Below are 16,147 nucleotides of genomic sequence, written 5' to 3'. Positions count from 1 at the left end.
CATGAGAGGGCAGAGGTAGTAGGACATGAGGTCTCTCAAGAATAGGATGGACCCAATTCACCTCGTTCCATTAGTTCTCCTATTGGGTCAGCTTCCTCACCTCATAGCCCTATTCCATCATCACCTCCACCTGGCTATGAGGCCCTTTCTATTGTTCCATGCACCTCTGGAGTTTCACAATTACCCTCGGTGACTCTCCCACCACAAAGAACATTTGATAAAGTAGCCTCAAAGAGGCCAATAATTTCTTCTTCCTCATCAGGTGAACAAAATTTACGTGTACCTAAGAGCACTAGAGCGGTAACCCATTTGCATATTTTGTCTCTTGATAGAGACATACCTTTTCAATCATATGAGGGATTCAACATCAGGTTGAATCACCTATGCTCCCTTACAAATTTGATGCAAGACTTGGAGTGAGGATAGAGGACCCCTCTCCTAAAAGGGCTCTTGATGCATTAAGGTTGGAAGGTGATGTTTTTGATGATGTAAGGTTTCTTGCCTATGATGAGTTTATGAATGATGATAGTTTCATTCATACAAGAGAATTCCAACAATTTGTGCATAAGAATATTGTGGAGGAGATGAAGAAAAGGGAGGCCATACAACTCAATCAATTAGGTGAAGGAGAAATATTAAGGATGAAAGATGAAATCTTGAAGAATGCCAATGTGCAGTTGGCAAATATGACCCTCGAAATGGGGATGCAGATAGTCAGGAAGAGTGGAATTTTACTCTTGGAAGGTTGAGATATCTCCTTTTCTGTTGCCTATGACAACTTAAGGAGAAGACATGATATCAATTTGGAGAACTTGGAACCTAAGCACACACAAAAGCTATTCTTTGGGATATTTTTGTATGATCATTTAGATGTGTTGACTATGTGGTGTTTGTCTCTTGTAACAAGAAGACCATCAATGAACTAGGAATTGGATAGGTTCTATGGAAGATTACTTGTAAAAAGAGTGGTAGATACATTAGTTGTAGAGGCAATAAATATGTCTATGAATGTTTCTAGATTTGCACACAAGGTAGCTGCGAGGACAAATGAGGAAAACAAGTATTTGGAGGATAGAGTGAAGCAACTTGAGGCACAAATATATTCAGGACCAACCTATTAGCCTCCAAATTTGTAGCAGTACTCTTCTGAAGACACTATAGTGCTAAAGAATGACCTAGCCTTGGCTAAGATTAAAATTTCAAGAATGAAGAATGAAATTGATCAATTAAGTTATGATGCAGCAAGGACAAAAAAGAAGGTTGTTGCCGAGATGGCAAAGACTTTGTTAGAATCAAAGTTTGATGCAATTATGGATCATGTTAATGTTTCTTGGGATGAGCACATGGAGTTGTTGGAGTTTTATAAGTCTCATTTGAAATGGAAAAGATTCATTGTTTTCTCTGTAAGTCGCTAAGTTGCCCCCCCTAGTTAGTGAGGCGTTCAACTTGCCCTCGGGATTGGTGACATGAATTTACTGCCTCTCGTGGATTTGGGTATATCTGGCATTTGTAGTAGGTGTTGATAGCTTGAGCTTTTGGCGCAACGACAAACATAGCTAAAGTAATTGATATCAGAGCCTTGGGTCATGGGGTCAAATCCCGCAGGTCTCGTTGAGGGGGGGATTGTAAGTTGCTAAGCTTCCCCCTAGTGAGTGAGGCGTTCAACTTACCCTTGGGATTCGTGACATGGATTTACCGCCTCTCATGGATTTGGGTATATCTGGCATTTGTAGCGGGTGTTGATAGCTTGAGCTTTTGGTGCAACAACAAACATACCTAAAGTAACAATTGTTGGCATTGTGTTGTCATTGATGTCAACCAGTATGGGATGACTATCGGTAGAAGAGATGTTTGTGCAACACTATCATGCAGGAGTACAAGATGAGATATCCTTGATATCACCTTGTGTTGCAAAAAACCAGTAAGGTAAGGAAGAGAATGTCATTCAAAGTAATGAACACTGGTGTCATCAGTACACAAGTTAGTGTTTGACTTGTGTGGATGTAATGGTAAGGTTACTGGTACTGGTACAGTTTATCACCAGTAAGGAGAGTATGTCAACTGATAAGTGAAGTGTTGACAATGGGCAGGATGCTTGGATGTTGTTTGTGATGAAGAGGCAGAATGTTACCTAAATCACATCAACAATAGAGGATAAGGATGAACAAGTCACCGATATGATGTGTGGTTGCAGAACAATAGGACTCCCACCAGATGAAGATGCAGTCACCATGTGAAGAGATGTCTGAGAATGAATGTACTCACACCGGATCACATGTGCCTATTTGAAGATGTGTTGCACAAATAGGGAAGCCACATGAGTGCATTGCAGGATGCAAATGACAAGGTGTCACTCCACCGGTAAGTGGAGCTTATCTCCTATTATGCATAATGTGCATTATAGCTCTGTGAGATAAGGTAGACGAGGCAAAGGCAGGTGTTTGAAGGCTCACACCGGATCTACCGGTGAATTGAAGGAATGCCTCATGTGCATGAAATCAAGGATATGCACTAGACTGACTAAGAAGGCATGTTGAGATGCCGATACAGATGAAGAGTGATGGTTTTGTCACTTTGACAAACCGGTTGAGATATGGTCCGAGCTGATCAGGGAGAAGGCAAGGCTGAGCAGATGCAGATAGAGGAAAATGGTCGGACTGAAGATGAAGTCTACTGAAGGTTGATGACATGGTGTCATCAAGAGTGTTTATCGATATGTAAGTCCACCGATAATATGGACAAGGTGCAGATGCAAAAAACTTCCCACCCGATGAGAATGAGCATGCTATGGATAGACATGTCTGGTGTCCGATTAAGAAGTTCCACTGACAGTTCAACAAAAGAGCAGACATGAAGAATTACTAGTACAGTGTAAGATACCGACAAGGTTAGTAAACTGACAAAATAGAGGAATCGATAGAGTGTTTGGTCGGTGATCCTATCTAGACTGTCATGAAGATCCAGCTTGGCAGTTGGTTGATGTGGATGCCACATAGAGATGAAGTGGCAAGCTCGCAGAGGTCCATGAAGTGTCGAGTAGGGATAGGTGTTTCTACAGGTGTGCATTTAATATAGATCCCGTGATTTGTGGATCGGATCAGAGGAGTGTGGCTCGAGGAAGAATGAACAACAGAGAAAAATCAGGGAGTTGTTGGTTCCTGGATCGAAGCAAGGAAATCGGATTGTGAGAAGACCTCGAGAAGGAAACAATAGAGATATTAATGGTGTTTTGATAGATGCAGGTCGAGATACAGGGCCATGTTTTCTATATTTGGAAAAGTGTATTGGAAGGCACGTTAATGGTTGTGTTGTACAAACAACTTTCTAAAGGATCAGATCATATTAGATCTGAATGGATTTGGTTTGCCTCGAAGTTGATGAGAAAACCCTAACCGCTCATGTTTTTGAATTGGCTTTTGGTGGGAAAACTAGGTTATAAATAAGGAAGCCAAAATCATTGATGGTTGTTGCTGAATAGAAGAAGATAGAGTCGCTGTGAAGTGTGTGAGTGCTGCATGGGAGAGATAGATCAGTCAGAGAGAAAGTAGACAAGGATAGCAGTTACTAAGGGAGTGAAGGTAAAATCGGTGATAGGGTTTAACAGTGAGTGAACTGGTATGGTTTAAGCAACCGGTATAGCCGCTAGAGTGCATCTAAAGAGATAACTGATAGGAACTTGTACCGACAGGTAGACAGTTGAGAAGACTGAAGAGCAGAGCAGCAAGGAGGAGATCTAGTAGAGTAGAAGAAAAGTTGAGGTGAACCGGTAGAGTTTACCGACAGTGTAGTAGCATATGAGAGTAGCAAAAGAGTGAGATAATGCAGTAGAGAAGGAGTCTCATCGACAAAGTGAGGTATATGAAATGGTTACAAGATTCACTTGTAATAGTATGACTAATTTTGTGTATAAAGCTATTATTGTGATCACTGATTTGTAGCTTAGTGCAGGGGTTGTAGCTCCTTTGGGTTGGTGCCCATAAATCTGTAAGGGGTTGGTGCTCTTTGGGTTGGTGCCCTAAACATTGTAACAAAGATTCATTGTGAGACTGGATTGGAGCAGTAGACTCCAACAACATTGCTCACTAAGGTTTTTCCCATCTTAGGTTTTCCTCGTACATACTGGTGTTATGTGATGTGCCTTTGTGTGAATGCATTTGTGATTAGTCTCCCCACTAACCGATAAGTCTGTATTGTGTTAGATCCCATAACCGGTATACACACATAAGTCAGTTAAAGGGAAAAAGTTATATTTGAGAACCACTGATTCACCCCCCTCTCAGTGGTGCATTGTGTCTAACATGTTCTATCTCATTTCTGCAGAAGATGACCGATACCCTTGAGATTAGTCTTATTAAACTAGTGCCTTTGTATTTACATGAGTCAATCTCTAATATGAAGGCAAAGTTAAAAGTGCTAATTCATGTCTTTATTACTCATTGGGCATATACAAAAAGGATCAAGTCTGAACTTTCAAGTTTTTAATGGTTGGTGACCTGCCACATGCCTTCTTTGTTTGACAAGGAGGTGAGGGATGCTGAAGGGAAGAGAATATTAAGATTAAAATAAGATTGGAAGTTTGAAATTAAAATAGTGCTAGAGCCTATGCTAGTGGACATCTTTGCAGATGATACATATATTGTAAAGAAGCTTGGCGCTTAATTGGAATCATGATCAAAGTTTGAGAGCAGGACTACAAGGGTGGAAGTTGCAAGGACCATCTTAGATGATGGAGAATACCGAGGACACCTCACATTACTCCAATAGATCAAGGAAGATGGATTGGGAGTTTTCTAAGTTTTCTCATTCTCTCTGTTTTTGTTGTTTTAAGTCTTAAAATTTTTTGAACTAGAAACATTGTTAGTTTTCCCGCCTTTTTTGAAATTTTATATTTTCTCAACTTTTTAGCCAAGGAAAGATAAGAAACAGATTTAATTTTGTTAGGTGATCATTTTTTACTCCTATAAGGAAGATTTTAATTAAAATATTTAAGCATTAAATGAATATCTCTTAAAAGGTGCAGTAAGCTACTCTTTGTGATGATGGCTTTAATAGGTCTATAGGGTTATCAAATCTTTCAATTTGATAAGTGAGCTCACACAAAGAAAGGAGGACCCCAGATCATCTACAACAACTACAACTTGCGAAAGAGAAAAGGAATGTCTGTCTTTGTCAGCACCTCAATTTTTTTTTGGTCCTTTTCTATGTCAGGCGCTACTATAAAAATCTTGTAAAAGGCCTGAAGCTTGTTTGCATCTTTGTTCTTATAAAAGGATATTCAAGGCCTTATTTTGAGTCTCTTGGAATGTTTTAGTCTTTTAGAGTCTCATAGTTTTCTCAGAGCACTTCACATAAGTCATAGTGTATATTTTGTCAATAGGTCTGTAATATAGTTACTTGTTCAGTTCTCACGTTTTGCTTTAATTTTTTCTCTATGAATACAATTGATATATGAAGCTTATGTAACTTTTAGAAACAACTTGGAATAAATTCAATTATTCTTAAGTTGTCTCCATAATTTGTATTTCAAAATCTTCCAAAATTAATGATCAAGGGTCTTTTGATTTTATCCTTGGATGGTGTTGCTAATGTGTGTTTGATTTCGGCTTCTTCTAAAGTAGAAGATTAAAATACTTGAATCAAACACATAGATTTTGTTGGATTCTTATTGGATAGAAAGTGAGACTTGTTGATTCATTTTTATATCATGGTTAATATTAGGCATTGATCACAGAGAAGTGGGTGTTTCTAGTTGTGGATGTTGCAGTTGTTCCACACATTATACTATAGTTATAGTTTATCTTGCCTAATGGATAGACACTGATCAATTTCCTTGTGTTATTAGCCTTGACATCTCTTAATCAAATCAAATTAATTATCTTTTTATGTTTGTTCTTATTTCAAGATTTCAATTTTAGTATTAGAACTATCTATTCTCAAAGTTTTAGAGTTTACAAGTTAGGGATATAGTGTCACCCATTTAAATTAAATACTCTATGATTATCCAAAGAATTGGGAACATATCTATTGCAATACCTAAACAAAATGAACTAGAATTGAAAGGTATTGTCATAAGGTGCACTTGCCTGGGTTTCACAGAGCCTAAAGTGTAGAGGATTTTGATTAGCTCCTTATCCCTAATCATCATCCTCTTAGTTGGCCTATAATGCAAGTCCTTGTGGATTGAAGTTGGCTACTCATAGAGGATACTTGGGCGCATCAGTTGGAAACACCAACATGTTGACAATGACCATACCTTTGGCTTTGAAGTTGTCTTTGGAGTTAATGAGGACGAGGAGGTGCAAGACTCCAATACAATAGTGGACATGGGCACGGTGGATTAAAAATTGCTTGCCAATAGAATGTTTTCTTACTTCTTGTTTTTTTTTTGGTTCTAAGTGACTTCGTGGATGCTCTGCAACAAACTAAATTTTGGAGATTTTGTTTTTGCTATCTCTAGGTAGTTTGTTTATGTCACAGATTAGTCTAAGTCTCCTAGATATACATCAATGTCTTATTTTGTAACTTGTAAGAGACATGATTTGGTACACATAAGGGGCATCATAATGGAGCCGTGGATCTTGTTAATAGTCAAATATGTAACTGACATTGCAATGGTCTTTTCAAATATAAATTGTTAGATCATTAAGATAGTATATGTCCAGAACTTAGTCAGGTCAAGAACTATAAACAATTTGAAATGAGATAATATACGCAATCATCGAGTACATGAAAGTTGATATTAATTTATGAATCCGACATTGTTGCTCTATTTCCTCGTAAATTGTAATCCTTTCTTAATATTTCAACATAAATACAAGTATAGTCCTCTGGCCTTTTTCCCCCAAAAATGATTGAGAAGATAAAAAACAACATAAATGAGAAAAAAACATAATCCTAAAGAAGCTTTCTTCATACAAGTGTACAAAATTATTGAAGATATATAGATCACAATGAGCACCCTACTAAATCCTCTTGCTTTTGCATTGAGTCCAAAAAAATATAGTGCGAAAATTCTTATTGTGCCAACAATAATCAACCCATATAGAGATGATGAAGTTGTTGAAAAGTACACAACAACCTTTTGGAAAATCTTCATTGATCTTGATTTACAAAATATAATCATGAATGGGCTCATTAACTTTTTACACTTCAACAATCAAAGTATTGAGACTTGATGCTCTGCAAAAAGGATTGTTAGGATATTGTTAAGACAAACACAAACACACAAGCAACAAACCAAGTGTTAGTGTTAGAAATCACAAATCAAATATTATCCTAAGCAAACATATCAAGAGAGACACAAAACACAAAGTGGAAAGCTTAACAAATCTAAAAAATGCAACAAGACATCTCCAAATGCCCTCCACCATGTTTGTAGCTACTCTTCCCTTGTTCCTCTCCTCTCCAAGTTCCCAAATGAGTGTAGCTCTCAATAGCTTTTTGCACTATTCTGGATGTCTTATGGAAGTTCAAGATTGTAGAATGAAAGCTTATGAGAATGCAAATGTGAACAAGCTAAAATGAGATATTATCTAATTATCTAATGTCAATTTTAGCCAAAAAGATAAATGTAGATTATTATGCTAAATGCTTTCTAAATTTCCCTATAAATTAGATGCATACAAGATTTCAGAATCTGGATTATGAAGAAATGAGCTCTATTTATAGGTAAAATGGAGCAATGAAGGGTTGAGATTGAATAATCTCATCAAGGGTTAGGATTGAGGGGTTTATGATCCATGTGAGGGCTTTCAACCCAATCCCAAGATGACAAATGTCAATAAGAGATGGGTTGAGAGGGGAGGGAATAAACATTAAATGCTTGACATGACTTGAAGGTTAACTTGGGAGGTAAGGTTAATGTTGAGTTGAATGAATAAAGTCATTATCTAATAAATAATGTCTTATCCAATGGATAAACTCTTGTGCAAGAGTTAGTGAGGATAACCATGGTCAAAGCAATAAATGCTTGAAGAGACCCATGAGTCAAATGAGAGTTGAGTTAGAGGTAAAGTCTCTAACAATGCGGGTGAGTTGAGTTAACCATAAATGGTTATGTAAGAGCCATTAATGGTCATGTAAGAGCCATTAGTGGTTTGGAAGACTTTAGGGGTTCGCTTGTTGAACACATAAAACATTAAATGATTTTCAAAGACTTTGAAGGCTTTGAGAAGTGACTTCAAGTTGCTTAGGAATGTGACAATATTTAGGAGATGGATTAGGCTAATTATGAATGATTAGAAAATGGTTAGAAGGGTCTAGAAGGGGATTTAGGATTGCAAGTGAGTTTGGTGGGCGAGGGAAAATAAGATTTTAATTAAAATAAAATTAATTTATTCCAATTGTGGTTGCAACTTGCATTTGTAAGAGAATGCAAGTGGGGGGGTAGTTTAGTGATTTAAATAAATATTTATTTAAAAGAGGAAAGGGGATTAAATTAAATAAATAAGATTTATTCATATAATTGATTGTGAATTTGGTTTAATGAATTAATTGAAAATAAATTGAATAATTTATTTAATTACGAGGTGAATGGTTGATGATGAATTAATTAAATATTAATTTAATTAATTGATTCTTGAAGGTTTATTAATCAAATAAATAGTAAATATTCATTTAATTAAATGGACAGATTTATGTGACTACAAGACTTTTCATGATAAATTCAAGAAAGATGCTCACAATTGTTGGTACTACAATGACCAACAATTCTGACACTTACAACCTCACAATCAAAGTTTTATAACAAGTAACTTATTGTCTGTATGTATGGCATGCATGCATTCATACACATACATTTGAAGTTTCATTTATAATTTTTAAAATTTTAATAATTTGTAACTCTATTTCTCTACTTTGTCCTCATAGGTTGCTATTTTATTTGCATCTCAAAGAGATTTGAGCACACTCTTTCATCCATTGTGTAAAGTGCAACTAATTGCACTAAAAACAGACAAACAACTTAATGTGTGTGCATTCCAACTTGTGCCTCATTTTCTGCAAACAACATAGTTATAGGAAGGGGACTTAAAATTGTGGAATATGGAGTTAGAGCATATTGAATTGGATGTTTCATTTTCCCATCATGTTGCAATTGAGGAGTTAAAGCAAACACACTTTTATTAAGAGTGGTAGCAAGATTACTTGTGGTTTCAAATGCTCCTGTATCATCCAACGTCCATGATGTTGATGATTTAGAAAATCCATTTGAATGATAATATTGAAAATTGATTGTTGAACTTTAAGTTTGAACAATGATTTTTTTTGTTACAAAGATAAATCTGTTGATAATGATTCTGATATAAAATAGGCATGATCATTTGAAACATACAAAAGAAGATTGAATGACATGCAAGAAGAGAGACCTATGCAATGTGTAGTAGTTGTTGTAGAGATGCGCCAATACCAACATGCAAGGAGGAATCAATATCAACCAAGCCTACAAATAATCGCTCCAATATGAAGAATGATTACTATCCAATACTACACTACAAGATATTGGAGAAGCTGCTACTACACAATCGCCCTAGCCATAAAATCTCCTTCTAAACCTTATCAAAATGATGCCAATTTGCTCAATGATGAACCCTGAGTGAGCCCACCTCTCAAGTAGTGTTGGGTTTTTGTCCAACCTACAAATATCCAAGGGTTTCCATCCTCAGATATGGCTGCTATTGTCAAACAACAAAGGAGAAATGACCAAGTATCAAATCAACATATCATAATCCTTGGAGAAGGATGGAAACCCCTTAAATAGATTTTCTAAACCGCTTTTGGACCTCAAAATCACGATGTGTGATTTGTAATAAACTTTTCCCTCCTCCAAGAAGTTTGTCCTACTTCTAGAAGGCTTAATAAATGTTATAAATTCATTTTATGACTTTGCCTTCATGATAAAGTCACTTTATATTTTCTTACCTTCTTAATAAAAAAAATGCCTTTATTTCATAACTTAAGTTACTTTATTTTTATAATTTAATTTTATAATCAAAAGTGATTTTTCCCTTATAATATTACTTTATGAGCTCAAAAAAAATATTATTTATTTCTCCATCAATAAATAATTGACAATGCCAGCGTCCCATCCTTATATTTCTGAATTAGTCTACCAGAATGACAGAAGAATAGACTAATCAACACCTGAATGATTACTAGGGAAAAGAGTACATTACAATCTATATGATATTTGATGGTGATTTTGTTGATTATAATATTATATGATGCTGTGTGGTATTTATATGAACGAACCCAAAATGAACCCAACTCCCAAACTGTTATGACTAGAGCCACAAACTGAACCTATGCATCCAAATCAGGATCTGAAAGAAAACTGGCGACTTAGTTTTCAAATGTAAAGCTTCTCAAAACCTTACACGAACAACATTTGAGAAGGGCTCACAAAGGATCAACATTTAGGAAAACTCAAAGTACTGTCACCCTGAAAAGAAAAGAGACGATAAATTCTCTGTTGAAACATACGCATTAAATTTCAGACACAGTGCTTGGCATTAGAACAAGACACGATTACAGCTGCTTGAACAGGCATTTAATTTCTGTAACTACCGGACCGCCAAGCTGAAATCAAGTGTCCTTTAACAAAAGCACAGTTCCTAAAACATGGAGCCGAACGAGTTTAATAACCCAGATTAAAGTACAGAATATTTTTATCTTTGGCCTACATATGCAGGGGTAAAGGTCATCTTAAGATAAATTAAGATCAAATACCTTATGAAGATATGAAAGTATTGTTGGTGTTAAAATCTAGGCTACTTGACAAAGAATTTTGGTTTGGTTTTGAATCTTTTAGAGACCACGAGCAGGAAGATGTAACAAAAAGGCCCTTGAAGATATTAAGTCATGTTAAAGCATTCAAAAAGATGTTAAACTAAGTTTGGATATTTGTCCCAAGCAAGGAATTATTTAATGAGCCCAAGAGCAATTACTACTTGTTAATAAATGGCAATGGAAGTGTTACCTTTTTATTGCCCCTACATAAAATGCAGCGCACATCTTCCACCATATTCCTCATGACATTTATTAGAGAAAAAATTATATCAAATAAATGGTAAAATGGACATTTTCAAGAAGCAAAGGTGGCCTGAGAACTGCATGGTAGTGATACTCTTGCTGAATCTGTGGCGTGCAGGCACTTAATGCTGTCCGCAAGAACTTTCTTATGCTGATATCTTGATGCCTTGGGCTGACTTTATTTTCTGGTCAAGATTTTGATGTGATCAGGATTTTATAGCTGATTGCCACCTGCCCAACTGTAACTGAAAGTGTCCTTTTGGCTCAAGAATTTCTATTAGTTTTTTTGTTATAGGTTTAAGACAAGATGATCTTGATTTCTTGTGAAATTTAAGATCTGAAAAGGACCTGCACAAAGAAGATGATTCCCAATGCCAACTGATTCCTGTGGAGGAAAATAACTTCCTAGAGAAGAAAAGTTACCTTCCCATTTCTTTGTTTCAGTTTTAAAGCATATTGCAGAATCTATGCGGCACAATGAATGTGACAATAGCGAAGCATGGGACATACGGGGTATTTCTCATGCATAAATTTGTCAAAGAGTGAACTTTCTGATATGCCCCGGCGACTTTCTGAAATCCCAAGCGATGCTACATAGCACAACCCAATTTAGAGAAAGAATTATTGAGATGATCCTTAACCTGAATTAAGCTACACTTTCATTTCTTTTTCTATCATATGAGCTTTGTTCCTCTAATATTCATGACACCATCCAAACAGTTGTCAACGGAGTAGACATTTGACTATCTATTACATCGACTGAATGAGTCAGAGAGTCTGTTCTCATTGTTTCTACGAGCGTGAAGTAAGGTATTCTTGATCAAAGTACCTTGTTCAATTGGCAAGTTTTTAATAAAATCTTCTGCCTCGTACAAGCTTCCAGCACTGCCTAAGAGTTTAATCATGCAGATGTAGTGCTCCATGCTTGGGATAATGCCATAAACTCGGGTTAGGGAATCAAAAATCCGGCGGCCTAAACCTACAAGGCCTAACTGACTGCATGCAGATAGAACAGAAACAAACGTAATGTGGTTTGGCTTGATTCCAAACTGCTGCATTTCTTCAAATACTTGCAGTGCTGCCTCAGCATATTCATGCTGCACATACCCTGCAATCATCACATTCCAGAGTACAATATCATGCTTAGGTATTCTATCAAAAGTCTGTCGGGCATTTTCTATGTTCCCACATTTGGCATACATGTCAACAAGACCATTGCCAACAAAGACATCTGACATAACTCCCATTTTAATGATATGAGAGTGAACTTGTTTCCCCACTTCTGGAGAAGCTAAGCTAGCACATGCACTAAGAACTGTTGGGTAGGTGAACTGATTGGGTTTCACACCTTGATGTTGCATTTGGATAAAGAGTCTCAAGGCCTCATCTATATAAGCCTTCTGAGTATATGCAGCTAGAATTGCTGTGTATAGAACAACATCTTTTGAAGTCATTGTATCAAACAATTGTCCTGCATAGTCTATTGCACCACATCTAGCATACATCGTAACCACAGCACTTACCAAAGAAACATTACCCCTATACACGGATTTAATGAAGTATGCATGAAGCTGCTTGGCTTCGTCAAGAGCCTGGCATGACTTGAAAACAATAGCTAATGTAATTTCATTTGGTTTCATGCCCGTTCTTAATAGTTGACAGAAAAACTCCATTGCCTTATCATACTGCTCTCTATCAGCATATCCTTGAATTGTAGCGTTGTATAATCCCACATCTACCTTGTTCATTCCATCGAACAATTGTCGACCACAGTCTATGCTACCACATTTCATATACATAAGAATTACAGCACTCACAACAAACAGATGTAACCCAAATCCACTTTTAAAAACGCAGGCATGAAGTTGCTTACCCTGTTCCACAGTCTGTAGGCTAGAACAGGCCTTTAGAACAAAGCCAAAGGTGACATGGCTTGGTCTTATCCCTTCCGTCAGCATTTTAGAGAAGAGTTTCAAGGCATCCTTCATTTGGCCACACTGAACATATGCTGCAATCATTGCATTCCATGATACAACATTTCTCTCGGAAAGTCTTTCAAAGGCTTTGTGAGCATCATCAATGCTGCTGCATTTACCATACATGTCAACCAGAGCACTTCCCATAAATATATTCTGTTGAACCCCCAGTTTTACAATGTGGCAATGAGCTTGATTGCCTTCTTCTAAAGCTGTCAAAGTAGCACAAGCCTTCAGAAAGCTACAGAAAGTGTACTCATTAGCCATCATACCAACCCATTGCATGTCTTCAAACAGGTTAAGTGCTTCTTCACCAAACCCTTGCTGGGCATAGCCTGCAAATTTATGGACAATTTTAAAAGGCTAAGATTCGCCAATTAACTATTTTTTGACAATTCACACCTTCAAGCTTCCACAATCCATAATTTGTAAGGAGAATACTTCTGGAAATAACTGACAATGGGGAAGAGACATCGAAATTTTTTACAACATTTACTCAAAACTATTCAACTTGAAAATGAAGCATTGAAGATTCACCTCAATATCTCAAGAATTATATTGGGATGAGACCGGATAAGAATTGGCAAGGATTTGTGTAACGATTGAATTTTTTTATTTTTCAGATTATAACAGAAAATGATATTCGGAGTTTAAAATGAAAAAAATATTCCCAAGAATGCAGAAAGAGGTGTTCAATTGGTGAGATAGCTTATTCAGAAGGCTTAATTCCTCTATCTATTGACATAAGAGATTAGATTGAATACCCAACTACATCTATTGACATTCTCCAAACTTTCAGAAACCCTGGCTTTGCTTATAAGAAAGCTAACTCAATTTATGTTCAGGTCACATAGGAAAACGAAAACATTAAACAGATTTCAGGAATTTATAAAAATTTGGGGTTACTTAAAATTACCCCTACCTGCAATCATGACATTCCAGGAGACCAAATTTTGTTGAGCCATATTATCAAAGACACTGCGTGCATCCTTAATGCTCCCACACTTGGAATACATGTTCACAAGACAATTTCCCAGAAATGCTCCAACTTCAAATCCATGTTTGATTATTTGGGCATGGATGACCTTCCCCTCTGCCACAGAATTGAGCTTTGTACACTTGATCAACACAGTACCGTAATAGGTACTCTCACTGTTCGGGGAAACTGGAATGGGCACTGCCAATGCGGCCATTACCAGAAGTTAACTTCCAATCGAGCGGGAATTGTAGCCCAAGAGAATCCTGCAGGGGATAATGCTGACATGGTAAAGATGTATTTAAAGAAACGGGAAATAAATGAACAAATAAACAATTGATGGTTCTCAGTTCAAGGTTATATAGTCCTTTCAAGGTCTTATTTCTGGTCATTCCAAATTATTGATTTTGATTTAAGAAGTCACAAATAAGAATTTAATAAAGTTATGTTGAAAGTTAGCTTTACATCTATTTAAATCTTTATGTTGTGCTTATCTATTGAAATTTCTAAATTTTAAAGATTTTAAAAGTTTTAAAAGTTTTGGTAGAATTTTTATTTAAATTTTTAAGTTCTATTAATTGTTTCTTAATTTCTTTTATTGTTTGTAGAATTTTGGAGCTCATGTGGAGTTTGCAACTTTTATTTAAGTTGCATTTGAACTTTCAATTACTATTTTATTCATTGTTCATATACTTTATAAAAGGAAGTAAGTCATGTAGAAACACATTCTAAACTAATCTTAGAGAAGACTATTGACAAAAATTGTCATTGATGTCAAAAGGAAGTTGTCTCTAAGGGAGATTTTTGGAGATTTTTGGAGTTTTAGTCATGCTAATTGCTTTTGTTGCATTCGAAAAGGTTGAAGAATTTATGTTACTTGTCATGTAATGTCGGAGCATTTTGAGTTGCAATAGTCTCATCGATTCATATGACTATAAAGTTGGTTGAGACATGTTTGTACTATCATGGTGCAACTATTCAAGGTGATGGAAGCTCCGTGGAAGTCTATTCCGAAAAGTTGAACCTTGCAATTACCCAACCAATATGCTTGCTTTGGTAACTTGTAAAGGTCCGCATTTGCGAGTGCTTAGGAGTTGTGACTTGTAGATTGTAAGGAGAGTATGCCTACACATGTTCAATCAGTATCTACTATCTTTGGAATTTTGGTGTAGTGGAACACAATGTTTATTTACCAGTTTGGCCATTGTATTGTTGATAGACTTGTTTGTGTTCCAAAGTGATGCGACAATTGTTTTGTGTGTATGTTGCCAAAAATTAAGGGTGAATGTTCCTTTAGATCAATTTGATCCTCAATAGGATCCGCATGATGTGTTTCCTTGTGTTTCCTTGTGTCTGAGATTTTTGGGTCAAACCTATTGCACATTAGATATGATCGACTTGCAGATAAGGTGTAACATGTGTGTCTGTCAGAGATTGCACATGGATAACCTTAATTAAGACCTTCTTAAGCTACATTGTGAAGCATGCTATGAGTTCCCTTGTATTGATTCCTGTATGAGCTCATTAAGACCTGGCCTACTACACATTTGGTGAAGAAAAGTTGTGTGTCTTGATGAGTTTGTCTAATGTCCTAGGTTTCATAGTTTTTGTCTCCAATTTATACCACTTTCAAACTAAAGTTAAAACTTCTTTATACTTTATTCATTTAAAAGACCACAATTATTGTTAATTATAATATATATACATGTGACATAATGGTATACATATATTATGTGTTCGATGAATGCTTGGCACTAAATGATTGTGAATAATGGTTTTTTGTGTGTGTTATTATTGTCTGGTACTAACATGACAAACGAGCATGAACCCGAGTGAAGGAAGAGAGAGTTTTGTTGCATCAATCATCCTTAGTCCAAGGAAAGAAATTGAATGCACATGCGCGCAGGACAACCAGGATAAAAAATGATCAAAGAAGAAGAAGAGTATATGCAGACTCTGCCTCTATCTAAAAGCATTTCCTATTTGAATCAGTCCACCGTTATGCACCATCACTTCTAGAGTGATGGGAAGGATTCATTTATGTTTTGTTGTAACCATTCAATAAAGGAGTTTCCTTTGTCCTGAACTCCTATAGTTAGTTTTCTTTTTTCGTTTGAATAAGTCGCCTGAGTATTTAACATGAGCGACAGGTAGTTAGAAGTTAATA

At 36.3% G+C, this 16,147-nt stretch overlaps 1 protein-coding gene across 1 annotated transcript; it reads right to left on the bottom strand.

Annotated features, from left to right (window-relative positions):
* Positions 1 to 6,857: 6,857 nt before the first annotated feature.
* LOC131061162 (pentatricopeptide repeat-containing protein At2g33680) lies at positions 6,858 to 14,334 on the bottom strand. The gene is made up of 2 exons (XM_057994690.2): positions 13,927 to 14,334; positions 6,858 to 13,339 (listed from the first exon to the last, which is right to left on the bottom strand). The coding sequence occupies exons 1-2, from the start codon at positions 14,195 to 14,197 to the stop codon at positions 11,772 to 11,774; spliced, it is 1,839 nt and encodes a 612-aa protein (XP_057850673.2). The 5' UTR covers positions 14,198 to 14,334; the 3' UTR covers positions 6,858 to 11,771.
* Between the last annotated feature and the right edge of the window lie 1,813 nt (positions 14,335 to 16,147).

The sequence above is a fragment of the Cryptomeria japonica genome, chromosome 4, assembly GCF_030272615.1.
Source record: "Cryptomeria japonica chromosome 4, Sugi_1.0, whole genome shotgun sequence".
In the NCBI taxonomy this organism is placed as follows: Eukaryota; Viridiplantae; Streptophyta; class Pinopsida; order Cupressales; family Cupressaceae; genus Cryptomeria; species Cryptomeria japonica.
This window is presented reverse-complemented; position numbering and strand designations above follow the sequence as displayed.

Bases quoted from the DNA above. Each gene is read 5' to 3' on its own strand.
- LOC131061162 (XM_057994690.2), bottom strand. From the start codon at position 14,197: ATGGCCGCATTGGCAGTGCCCATTCCAGTTTCCCCGAACAGTGAGAGT. The intron at 13,340-13,926 runs GTAGGGGTAATT...ATAAATTTGCAG, and splicing joins CTGGAATGTCATGATTGCAG to GCTATGCCCAGCAAGGGTTT.